This window comes from Plectrocnemia conspersa, unplaced genomic scaffold, assembly GCF_051122295.1.
Source record: "Plectrocnemia conspersa isolate PC_06_02 unplaced genomic scaffold, ASM5112229v1 ptg000008l, whole genome shotgun sequence".
In the NCBI taxonomy this organism is placed as follows: domain Eukaryota; kingdom Metazoa; phylum Arthropoda; class Insecta; order Trichoptera; family Polycentropodidae; genus Plectrocnemia; species Plectrocnemia conspersa.
In genome coordinates this window covers 17,562,412-17,576,251 of record NW_028277172.1, presented here as the reverse complement: position 1 = coordinate 17,576,251, position 13,840 = coordinate 17,562,412, and the positions used below count along the sequence as shown (strand labels likewise).

The 13,840-nt window shown below is 32.3% G+C and overlaps 1 protein-coding gene across 43 annotated transcripts in view; it reads right to left on the bottom strand.

The window, feature by feature from the left end:
• Window positions 1–13,840, bottom strand: part of mtd (TLD domain-containing protein mustard) — a 244,750-nt gene that overhangs the window by 75,518 nt on the left and 155,392 nt on the right. For 25 of the 43 annotated variants that reach the window (XM_088190958.1, XM_088190965.1, XM_088190969.1 and 22 more), the window contains exon 2: window positions 10,895–11,509. The exons of 17 other annotated variants lie outside the window; for them this stretch is intronic. In XM_088190958.1, the coding sequence (XP_088047084.1) occupies window positions 10,895–11,454 (560 nt within the window). In that variant the 5' untranslated portion in view covers window positions 11,455–11,509. Of the gene's footprint in view, window positions 1–10,894; window positions 11,689–13,840 lie in introns of all 43 variants that reach the window. One more of the 43 variants, XM_088190968.1, reaches the window with a different exon arrangement.

The window sequence follows — 13,840 nt, the reverse complement described above, 5'->3', positions numbered from 1 at the left end:
ATTTGATCTCTTTGCAGTTATTCTTCAATGTAACTTCGACTATATATATTATTAAATAAATTTCAACCAAACGTCTAATTTGATCTTTGTGTGTGAAGCCTTATACGTATAAAACTAAATATTGTAGGCGGAGTGAGGGCCAAGTGAAGGTTTTAAGCAGGGCCATATACAAAATTGAGAAGTACACAGAGAGAATATATAATATATGTATATATATATACTGAAATATATACATATAAGTGTGTACTACCAGTGAAAATATATTTTCAACGTAATTTCAGTAAAATTATATCGTTAGATACATATAAAATATATTTCTACTAGTAAAAATATAAAGCGATAGTGGAATTATATGCTGCTCTAAACAATCATTTGTCAGACGTACAACTTCTATTTGAAAATAAAATGTGTTTATGTCGATTAAAATTTAAAAAAAGTATTTATTAGGAGTTATTTAAGTAAACTTATTAATAAAATAGAGCAAGCAAAGAATAAAAAAAACATTGTAATTGACGAAATTCCATAAATAACTCATAATTCCGAGTCATCTTTTTTGCCGCTGTGGACTTTTTCAATGGCTAGTATTATTTTTTTTTATCATTTTTAAATCAATACGAATAATGTTTATTTTATGTAGGTCTAAAGTAATTTATTATGATAATATTTTTGATCGAACTTAGCAAATTTAACATTTTACGAAAACCGTCAAATTGACGGGGTTCTACTTTGATTTGTAACAGAAAATAAATTATATTTATACTAGTAAGACTATAATTTCAATCAAAAATACACATTCATTGTAAATTTGCATCATATACACTACTGTGAAAAAACATTTTTATTATTATATTCTGCGCAAAATTGAGAACCTTATTTTAAACCTATTTATCGTTGGTTATATTTTAACGTAACCTCGATTTAAAAAAAATATAAGGTATGGCATTTAATATTTTGAATGCAACCCGTTTCAAATTTTGCTTAACTCAACTCTAGGACCCCGAGGAAATGATAATTAACATATTCTTCCCAGGACAACATCATTTTAAAATTAAAACATGGAAATATTTTTTTATTCCGTTTTGTCGATTAAGATTTAATATGCTATTATGTTTTCTGAAAAACCGTTTATCGATCTATGTACTATGTATTTTATCTAAATACAACAAGAATGACTCTCAAACTAATCACATGTCATTAATGACACATGGCAACGCTATGTACGAACAGCTTTTGATGATTTCGTAACGTGATAATTGTTTTTTGTTAAAATGTTTTTCTAGTTTTTTAGCTGTTGAGAGTATGAGAGGACAAAATAAAAAAAATACATGTTTTGAGAGTAAGTCACTGACTGTTAAGACTCAAGATCGGGTTATTAAGTTATAAACCTAGATTCTGAAACTTTTTACTATTTATCTTTGGGTTTTGATAAATATGAAACAGTATAAAAAATTACAGCTTGTTATTTTCACACTTCATATTATTTCAAATACACGATTTGTCTATTGGTTTCAGCGTCATTCCAGTCTTAATTTGGATACTAATGAGGAACCATTCTTTCTATGACAAATACGCTCACTCGAGAATATGAAAATTACATGAATTATTTAGTTCGCATAAGCTGTTATTTGTCGATGGGCAGCCGCATTCGAGCCGTACGTTACAACAACCTATTACAGCTTGGGTGTAAAGTACACGCTTTTTTCTCCACTATCATCCTTTAGTCACGGACTGCCATGTAGCAGTTGACACGTCCGTCGCGTCTCCTTCGCGATCAGGCCTTTCAGCTCGAATCGCTTTTTCCACGCTGGTCACGATTCGGAGTTCGCGAATCGGACGATAAATTACCCGGGCGTCGAAACAATACGCCGCCATTGTGGCCGGCCAGGCGTTGATTCTCAACGGCCTTTTCCCTGTCATCGATGCCACAATGGGCGAGCGGAAATCCGTGAAAATCGGTCGCGGAAATCTACGCACGCCTGTCGCGAGATTAGGGAGACTCTTCGATGTCGAATTGCGACACCGTTCCACGCCACTGACTTATATGCCGAGAAATCGAGATATTGTAGTGCTGGTTCGAGGAGTATTTGTCATGTCACTCGTGTGGTGCGTTTCTAATCTTTCGGTTGCTAACTGGGATTGAAGGATATCTATTATCTATAGATACAACTCTGCAGCAGTATAATTGCTGAGCTTATTCGGTATGCGCGATGATCGCTAAAGGTGTCACTATACATTTGACACATACGCAAGCGTCGGTCCGATCACCTTGTGCATGGTTCGAAAACCTTTTAAAAAAATTTTACTCACTACTACCACTCAATTTAACCCTTTAACTGATTATATCATTTACTTGCCTAAGCTAATGACAATCTTAAGTAATATAAACACAAAAATTGTCAGCGTCGAGATTAGTAGAATATTCATTTCAGCCAAAAGGTGTTTATTACGAATAGATACACTTCAAAAGCACCTGTATCTCAAAAATAACTAAAACTCACCCGTACAGGACTATGTTAAGACCAGTCCTTGAATACGGGTATGAAATGTCGACACAGCACCAGCGACTATCTCGCGAGGATGGTACAAAAGCGAATTGTAGCGAGTCGTATCAGGAGGTCGACGTCGTCAAGTATATTGAAATACAACGGTGGCTGATTTTTATATTTATTTGTAGCATAGAAAGGGTTAACTCGTACCTATTATTATTTATTCAAGAAATTATATTAAGATGTTAAAAAATATATAAAATGCCATTTTCGTCATTAGGCCCGGAATCATTGTTTTCTCAGAGCCCGGGTTCGCTATTGGCGGCCCTGCTCACAAATAAGCACATTTTTTCTCTCTCTTTATCTGCAATCTGTCTCTAGCGAGAATAATAAGCAGACTTTATGTTAAACTAAATTGGCTCTTGGGCATCCATTTAGCAGATTAGCAGAATTTGTGTTCCATCCTTAATAAGTTTTTTACAGATGTCTAAGTTTATTTTTATTTGCATAGCGCTTTAGCTCATAAGCACACATTTACAAAAACATATTTTTTAATTTAAACGATTCATTACGAATGAAATCGGTAATGTAAAAGGCATGCCAGAGATAAGATAAAGTCTGGTTTAATCACATGTCCATCCAAAAACACGGATTACAATTCCAACAGCACGTCAACATCGAGGCAGCAAGCTCCTCAATGTAGACAATCTGAAAATACTAGAGAGAACTAAACCCTTCAAACTGGCATAGTTATCATTACTGGAATTCATTTAGAATTAGTAATTGTGTAGTGATAAATGTCTGGTTTTAAAGATGAATATAATGTATATAAATCCAATTATTTTTCTCTGTAACTAAATAAATAATGTGCTTATTTTGTGCTTATTGAAGTTTTGATTAAGTTTGATTCGATTGTGTGACATAATCGAGTTGATACCTGAAAGACTCGTTTTTCAGATTCTATCGTGTCCGAGAGAACGAAATTAGTATTTTTAATATGAATAAATATCTGATAAATCATTAGAGGTTAGGTTTTCGTTTTTGGCACACGAATACATATTGCGATGATTAAAAATGATCTAATATTGAACTACTTCAGTTCAAAGAGAATATCACACATATATAAAAAAGGACACAGTTAAAAAATCTGCATCGGCATCTAAATTGAAGGTTGTAATGTCTGCAAGAAAGACGAAAAAGAGAAAATGATACGATACGCAAGCCCTGCCATCTGTTAAAACTAAATACTGTGTCGAATTCCGGCAATATCATAAACAATAACAATCACGCGTTAGTTTAAAAACTATATAATATACATACTAACACATGCACACAGAAACTTTATTAAAAATATACACAAAATCGAATCAACATTTAAAAAAATATAGTAGTACATACTTCCATATAAATTGTCTTAGCTTCATAAGAGCTGATTTAAAAGATACGGGAAGCAGCCGCTTCCCTCTACACGTCAATATTTCTGCTTAAAACACTTCTGCCTTAACTGAAATAACAATATTTTACACTAAGAATAATATTTACAGATCAAACAAATTTACTAAAATGTTTCTTTTAATTGATCGGGTAATTCTTTCATGACTAATGAATCAAAACTATCGGAAAGCAGGCAGCTTACAGCTTCAAGTTTTATTTTATTATATGTTTCTTAATCGTATACTTTATACAAAGAATCACCTAACTTCCAGTGGATATAAAAATATAATATAAATTAAACAAAAATAATAATCACAAGCCACAGGTTGCCGAACCATGGACTTGTGGAATGAGTAGCCGCGCAAGTCACCGATTGACACGAACCAAATATTTACCTCAATATTTACACTTTCTTAAACACATTTTATGATACGTTGTTGAAGCTGCACTACTACAACTACTTTACTTATATTGCCCAGATATACGAAGATTCTGGTTTATTATGATGTGTAGTTTCTGGTTTTACACCATATGTGTCAATAAACAGTATTTAGAACAAAGGTATTATAAACATATTTCAGATTGGATTTTATAGAACATTAGTTACCTATTAAAATATAAATAAATTTTTATACAGGTATTTAAGTCGCTAAGAAAATCTCATTTGAAAATCATTTTATATGTACTAAAAACGAGTAAAATATTTATTACGACAATAAATCAATTTGTATTTAATCAAAGATAAGAAATATCGAAAGGCTTAGTTGAAATGTATCTATTGAACAAACATTAACAAATATTGGCTTAGAGAGTAGATTAAATAAAAAATGCTCGAAATAGGCAAATATTGATTTGTAATTGGAATTCGTTATCAGTGTATTCATATAATAAGTATATATGTACATAATAAATTAAACTAATATATGTACATAGTTACGCTTTCAGTGCGTAATATGTTATATTATATACATAAATTCAGCATGTATTACACATTTTGCATGTATTTAAGATTGATAGTTTATATGACGTGTATTGATAGTTTACAACGGTTTAAAATTGTTAACATTTAACATTTTTATAAATCGAAAGCAAACATTCAACGAGTTATTCATTGTATTTGGTTCGAATACGTACGTAGCTCATGTTTACAAAACATAATTAAATTCGTTTTCGCACCTGTCTATAATAAATTGTTAATTAGCCTTCAATCGACGTATTCCATTTTTGCTGCATTATTCATAGTGATCGAGCGAATTGCTAGTATACGATCGTATATCCTTGGATTGGAATCGCCTTCGCAAAATAGGAAGTTTCAAGTTCATTACTGTCCAAAATAAATAATGAGCAGAGCCAAATTATGTTGAAGTGCATTTTTTTTGGTCTACGTGGCCCTAATGGAGATAATTGAATTAATAATATAAATCAATAAAATTAATATAACGACTACGTTGTAGATATTAAAAGTTATACTATTACGTAAAGACCCTTTGGCAAAAACATGCTAACTGAAATTTTATATATGTTTATATTATATATTTTAATTATATATTTTTTATGCATTGAAATAGTACAATGGATTGTTTTTGAGCATCATGACGCATTGGGGTTACCTCTTAGGTCACGATGGTCTTACTTTAATTTAAATAAACAAATAAATAGGTATGGGGACGTGCTATTTCGGTGCTCGTTACTTTATTTGTAAGCGGGTCAAAGAGAAGATATCTCACCACACGCGCCTGATTGGTACGTACGTACTGGAAAAAAAAATTAGTATTTTCTAAGCCCTCAACTACACGCACTCAAATAGCACGTCCCCAATGGGAGGACTAATGTACTAGACTAAATTTCGTGTGCTTTTTTAAATAGCAGCAAACGAAAATATATTAAATGCATAATTTAAAATAAGAATCAATTAAACTATAAAGAATAACACGTTATTGCTATACACGTGTATTTTTTACATTTGGCTCTGTAGGTTGTTATAATTAATTAAGACATAATTAATTTAGATTATTATTTTACCAAAAAAATATGATAACATTTGAGCTTATGTTATTAAGGATCTAATAATGTAGTAAAATATGTTTTTTTTGATTTAAGGAATCATTCATATGCTTTTAATAACTATTTTGTTATCAAAAATCGAAATAAAACGTGTAACATATTTATCAACTCAAGACAGTTAACATGTTCCTGTATTGGGGTTTTCACATAGATGTACATATTTTATAAGCACTACGGTAATCGAAACGATGAGTCAGCGTGCGTGCTCTAGCGTTAACGATTGATATCCATATACATACAACTGACAACATAATTGTTAAAAGTAATATATTATATATACACACTAAAAACAAATAGGCATATATTATTACGTATATTTAATGAACACATTCCCTTTAATTCGAATCGGTATTTGTAACGTGGACTATTAATTTAGTGATACAGAGAGAGAATGCTTTGAATATATAGAACGGCGGACCGCCCCGGGCGGAATTTGCTTGGGGGTGGCATTTTCACGATGGAAGGACCTTTCGAGTATTGTGGTTCTTAATTTGAAAGCGTTAAAATATATATATATATATATATATATATATATATATATATATATATATATATATATCCATGAATAGCTAAGAGCTATGTTGAACCGTTAAACAAATGGTGATTTTATGAAAATACGGCCCGTTTCATAGAATCAGTAAAAGCTACAGCAGATGTTCCTTATTATTTGTTCGAGTTGAGTTCGTGTTAAAATAATAAAATACTTGATAACCATTATAATATTTTATGAAATTTGAAAACTGTTTTTAAATATATTTTTATAAGCATATCACATGTGAAGGGTATGCAGCATAGCTGGAAGGGTTAAAAGGGACCACCTGCCCCAGAAAATTTTGGCATATTAAAGATATACAGTATGTTACAGATTTTTAGGAACATCAGTTTTTATTGTAGCGAGAAAGGTCTTTTGATTTTTCTAAAAAAATCTTGGCTAAGTGTTGAAGTAATGAAGAACACGTGTTATAATTGGAGTAATAATTGTATTTGGAGAGAATTTTTGTACAGATTTGAGTTGGTTAAGCCGCTCAAGTTAAATGATACAAAGGGTCTCTATTGAACCCATAGCTGCCCATCAATAAAAGCGCTAAAGATAGACGTCGACGTTTGAGCCTTGCTCTTGAAGAATTCCAAATGTTGCAGAACCTTCAGTCTGCATCATCGGTAAGGTTTATTGGTCGCAATAAAAAAATGTAAATGTGGGTGTTTTAATATTGGTTTAATAAATCAGTAGAACACAATATCAGTGTAGACACAAAAAATCCTGGAGCCTTTTTATACAAGCTTCGAAATTCATTTGGAAAACACTCATCATCTCGCATCGGATAAAAAATATTTTAATTATTATTTCTTAGTATCGGACTAAAGATCAAGAAAAGCAAATCTTACTGAAGGGTATACATTTAGCGGTGGAGTTAGATTATAATGGTCATTATAACATATAGGAAATTGGGACACATCACATTCGATGGGCACGACATCTAATCACAGTCGAGAATCACTGCTTAACATTCCACGGACGGTAAGCACACTAATCACTCGCTCATTGTTGGCAATCAACGCCGGCTACAGTACCTACTCTCAAACATAAATCACTGGTAATCACTCGACGATCAAAACAATGAATGAATTATATATTATTTCTTGCAAAGGTGTTCACTCAGTCAGCGCTAGTACACTTTTATACCCGTTAAAAATAGTGTCGTATGCGCATAAATATACGGTGAGAGTGAAGAATTCGTGATATTCTAATGGTGGAATCTTGGTATTTGCCATAAGATATGTCGTCCATAATTCCGATTACACATGAAAGAAGGCTTCCAAGATTTTTTCGCAATTTCTTCACGAGTCGGTCATTATTTCACCAGTCGAGGGTCAGAGCAAAATGCGCAATTACAATAGCTCGGAATTGGTGCGAAATTGGAATTGGCGAGCCGTGCGAACGACGAAAGAACGCACAGTACACGCGTAATGCGAAACGACCGCATAAACACGTTTTTAAACCTGATTTATGAACGAGCATGCGCGAGTATATACCGCTTTCGGACCTCTTCATTAAACATGTCGTAAATTCGCAGTTTAAAGTCGAAACGTAAAGATTAAACCGACAAGGCGAGCACGTGCTCCTTATTTGAACCGTGGCGGTTTTTTGTACTGTTTTACAACTTTGCAGTTAGCGATACCGTATGAGGTACGGTTTTGGTGACATCATATGAAAAAGCAAGTATGTGTTAATATTTGGTTGTTAAATTAAATAATTATAAGGGCAACGATTATCTGGTTTAGTTAAAGGAATCATGAATGCTTGGCGGATAATATAAGTTATTCAGTACAAGAAAAACCAATTGGCCCACATAAGACCATGTCTGATAAAATTACCATGATTCTGCATGGAACATACTGATATATGTGGAAAGTGCAAGAAAAGAAGGTTGCAGTTTCACAACGAGATTTTCTAAAAATTTATTCACCACTTAATATAAACTATTATCTTTGCCGGCTTTGTACTTTCAATTATATTAGACGATGCTTTTTGTTGAATAATTTTTGATTTAATATTTTGGATGCTGCACTTGTGACATTTCAATATATAATTAATTATGAAGGGAAAAAATCACCCCTCAAAGCAATTCCTTTGAAGTAAAAAAAAAAATCAGAATTAGTATCTCAGTAGCTAGTAGCTAGCCGTACGGTTTAAATGGCGACACAGAGGCCGCGGGTTCGAGCCACGGAAGCAGACTCAAACTTTTATTTGAAAAATCCGCTATTATTAAAAACCAGCTCCTGCTGCAAAGTGACTTTTAAAATATATATTATAATTAATAATTTATAATTAAATATATAGCTTTCACCGATTCCCAAACTTAAAAGTCTCGTGTTTTAAATACTTATAGGTATTCATTATGTCTGATTTTTATAACCCAGTTTATACAGTGTAACTACCGGTAATACAGGTCAATACCGGTAATACCGGTATTGACACTTTTCTCTCCCGATAATACCGGTATTGCAATCTCTAGTTGTAACGCATTTGGTTTACGCGTGTCAGATTTCAACGGAAGATTACAGAAAAATAATGTTAGTTCTTAAGCTATTTGTTTTTAGAATATTTGAAGAAGTGATCATTCATATTTGTAATGTAATATTTTAGAATTTTAATTACTAAAATACACTAAAAACCGACCAAAAAGGTCTGTGTATTCAACAAGGCACGTAGTTATTATAGTGCTGAATTATTTACAGCCCAATGCTGCCCTTATTTATTTTGCGAAATATTATTTTCTTACAAAAGTCATGACCATAACAACTCGTAGCCGACAAACAAAATAATGAAAAAAAAAACACATTGTAATTGCAGAAATTCCAATAAGTCCTGAGTTATTATTGTGCAGCTGTGGACTTTTTAAATGACTAATATCGATTTTATCTCTTTTAAATCAATACGAATAATTAAAGTACTTTACTATGGTAATATAATTATTCAGGCTTTTCAGCAGTGTTAATAATTTAAATTAAATTGTATATTAATTAAAAAATTGAAATATTTTTTAAATAAAAATAAATAGTCTTGGTACTATTTTTTATAACATCATTATTTTAACTGTATTTTACGATTTTTCAAAACTTTACAAATTAAATTTACAGAACAAATATTTATAAATTCTATTTAGGAACGTTAATAGTTTGTGCTGAATTTAAGATCTCAACTGGTTAACTAATAGCTTTTTATTCGACTACTTTTCGTGAGATTTGCCATTTGTACTATGTAATAAAAAAATAATTAAATTATCAACATCACCTAGAAATAAATAGAAGAACACTCGCGTGTTCCATTTGCGATTTTTCAGTAACATAAACAAACAGAAGCACAGCTATTGATAATTATAGCGTATAATTGATTGAATACATGTATGTACATCTCTCAAACGAACTGAAGCAACTGACTAAATAAATACTGATTCAATATACCGAGTATATTTTTAATTGACACTAAGCACTATCTCATAAAATTGGACTACGCATACAATGTATAGATATTTTAAATTAAATAACGCGAAGCACTTTGAATGAAAAATGACCAATTATATATATATATATATATATATATATATATATATATATATATATATATATATATATATATATATATATATATATATATATATATATATATCCCAAAATTCCACCGATTAATAAAGCCGCCCTTCAAATTACGCCGTGATATAAAACTGGAATTAAAACATAAAATATTGCCAATTCCAATGATATACAAGGGTTTCAGAGTAGCGAATTTTCATTATCAATATTGCAACATTACAAAAATATCGTAAAACCGTACACACAGAGTGTATAATTAAACAATAAAATTGTTTTACGATACTGACTGTACGTAGTATGTAGTTAACCTGTGGCGAAACCGTTCGCTGATATTCATCTCAAGTTGTTACCCAACAATAAAACCGATCATTACGCTTTACAACACATCTGAGATAATCTACGTATAAAAAAGCAAACAAGATTCGATGCATTCTATAATATAATATAACACGATCTCCACTTTCGCTAGAGCGTCACGTGATGCGTGCATTTACTCACGAAACGGTGAAAAAACACTATATTGCGAAACGAAACGAAACGATCGAACTTGGTATGTAAATATTCGTATACGTGATCTTCTCACGGAGTGGCATACAAAAAGCTACGTGTATGTGTATGAATTAATACCGTATACGTAATAGCTAATGATCAATGAACCAAAGGCTCATCCGAGCGCTCGAGCGGAATTAATGAATTAATTGGATCTTAAGATAGTCCTTGATCTATAAAACGTTAAGTGTCATGTATGACATGTTAGATAAGTTTGAGGCCGTTAACTTATTAATTAATGATATTCGTAATCGAAGCGACCTTACCTATTTTTCAACATGTTTTCAGGGACGAAAGTGTTCCACCAAGATGGGCGCCTTTGGCCCTTTTTGTCGTCAACTGCTTCGTCTCCGCCAGATTGTCTCCGCTTTCTGTCGATCTGTTTTGAAGCGCCCCACATTTTCCGCCTGCTCCTCTCATCGTAAGGACCGACAGCTATGGATGATCTCCTAGGAGGCAAAGGAGCGTGCATTGCGACGTCCGAGTCTTCGTTCGGTAAATTTCCGTTCTTTCCGGATGTTTTCTCGGGTTTCTTGAGTCCCAGCAGCGAGCTCAAACCCAAAGAGCCTTTCCTCGGCCTCGTAATGAACCCTAAAGAATTCCTCCTTCCATTCGAATTGGGAATCTTACTAGGTGATCCAACTTCTATAAAATCATCCTCCCTCTCACTCTTCTCGTCGTCATCCTCAATCGGATCTTCAAACACGACACTTTCAACAAGCGTCGGTATAGATCCGCTATAGCTTTTCCTCGCCGGGTTCTTCTTCAACTTCGATAAAGGACTAGGAAAGTCTGCGTTGTTAGACACCATCGTTTCGGCATCCATTGTCTAGTCTTTTTCAATCGCAATTTAAAACAAATTCACGAACAAATCATCGTCACTGCACATGTATAAAATTGATATTATTAACACTCACAAAAGTAAATCGCGATATCAATTTCTGGCTTAATCGATTTAATAAATCATGAGGTCACCGCAAACGACGCTATTGTTTCAGTCTTGTTTCAATTTGCATAGGCGATGTAATATATAAGATGTCACAATGTCGCAATTACTGCGCTAATGACAAATAAATAGGTGCAATTTTGTGTTTTAAAGAATCAACGCTTTGTGTCATACGAGGCGATATAATATACAAATATTAACTAATAAGATCTAATCTATATATATTATGACAACCCGTACCAGTTACCAACGCTTGATATCATATGATATTGTAATTGACAAAAAATAAATAAGTCCGTGTAAATAATCAATCACGGTGTGTCGCTGATAAGTTTATTTAAATAATACGGTATCGAACATTACGCAATCTATCGAAAATACTATATCAACTAGAAAATACACAAAGGTTATAATGTAATGTATTATATACAATAAAAACATAAATATACGGATCTGTGTTTTTTATATTAAATATATATATGATACTTAGTTAATTTTTTAAGGATACATCAGCTATATATAATTCATCAACAGCATTCCGTTGACAGTTATTACTACATTAATTAGAAAATGTTTAATAAATCAAATCTTGTATGTATTTAGAGACTTATATTTACGGCACAATTTGGAATTTTGCCATCCGAATTAAACGTCATTACGTACAATTAAAACTCAAAACGAGAGAAACGCGCGTCTGTAAGAAGGGCTTTTACCGGTATTTTACGAACAATTTACCAGTAGAAGGCGGCGATATGACTAGATACAGAATGAGATAGATTCATTGCCTCTTTTATTACGGAATAACGAGACGCTTCCACCTCTTTATTGGTTCATCAAGTAGATGGAAACCGATACGTGTACATATATAGCAGAATATGCGCTTCCTTTCCTGCCAAGAAACATTCGCTTCCGGTCGATTGATATATTATTGTTATTGTAAATACAACGTGCATTGCCAAGCGCCGAAAATCGCATAGCATTGGCCCACAAAGACACTAGTCTCTTAAGGAAAACCCATCGATTGTAGGTCATGGAGGAAGCGGCGACAATAGAATGCGAATTAAAATTCGTCACCTTCGAATATGATTTATTCGTATAGCCAATTATTTTTGAAAGTGTGGGGTTACGATGTGCGGAGAATTGGAGATAAAAGCCGGGAAATGGTTAGGCAATTTCCAGGAAATTGGCAGAAGAAAATGCGTTGTTGATGAAATTCGGGCGTTTATTTCGGGCGGTGATTAACTTTGTCTATAAACGATTTATCGGTTGAATAATATATTTTGCCAGTTCTGCTCAGTTTCATGGTTATTTATTATGTATGATGATGGAATACAATATTTTTAGATATTTTCATACTATATGATATATGTATGTAAATAAGCAATAAAATATTGTAATGGATAATATTAAATTAAATGCATGAAGTATTATTAATCAGGCATCAGACTGAATTAATGAAAACAGAGAAAGGTTAAAAACTACTTTAACTTAATTTTTACAGTTTACAAAGTATCCACAACAGGGATTCAAAAATATGGTGGAGCAAGAAGAGTTGGAGAGTGCACCAGTCCAAGCCTTTACATGCAAGAACAGAGGTCACGATCGAAAATCATGACTGTCCACCGGAGCCCACATTAGGAGCTAATCGAGCACTAAAATTTGTCAAATATATGAGCAATTTCTAAAAGTTTTTGATTACATAAACTAGACAATGAAACGTATAACAGCGCTACCAAAATAAAAGCATTGGGAAACAGTATTATACGTATATTTATTAAGTATTAATAACAAAGAAAATTACGCTTAATTTTTTTGGATCGCATTGAAGCTTCTAATGTGATTTCATTCAGTCAAAGACACCAACACTATGAGAACTGGACAAAACTTTGGAAATCACTATATGATATTCAAATAAATTATATTTTACAATTTTATTTTATATTTAATCTCCAGTTGTATATTTGTATTTGTTCTTAAGATTTGACATGTATAAAGTAAAGAAAAATATGATAAATTTTGTTTAATTTTTATGCGCTTCGAGGCATAGGAAAAGCTGCTTTAAATTTAATTTAAATGATATTTGAATATAATTTTCTTTAGTAGAAATGCATGAAAAGAAGTAAGTTCCAAGAACTTTTTGTTTGCTGGTTGTAACTAATCACAGTTCAAAGACTAAAAAAAAACCATTGGAAAATTCATATGAAATATGATGATTTTGAAGGTGATGCGTTTTTTGGCACGCTACTGTATATAAATAATAAATTCA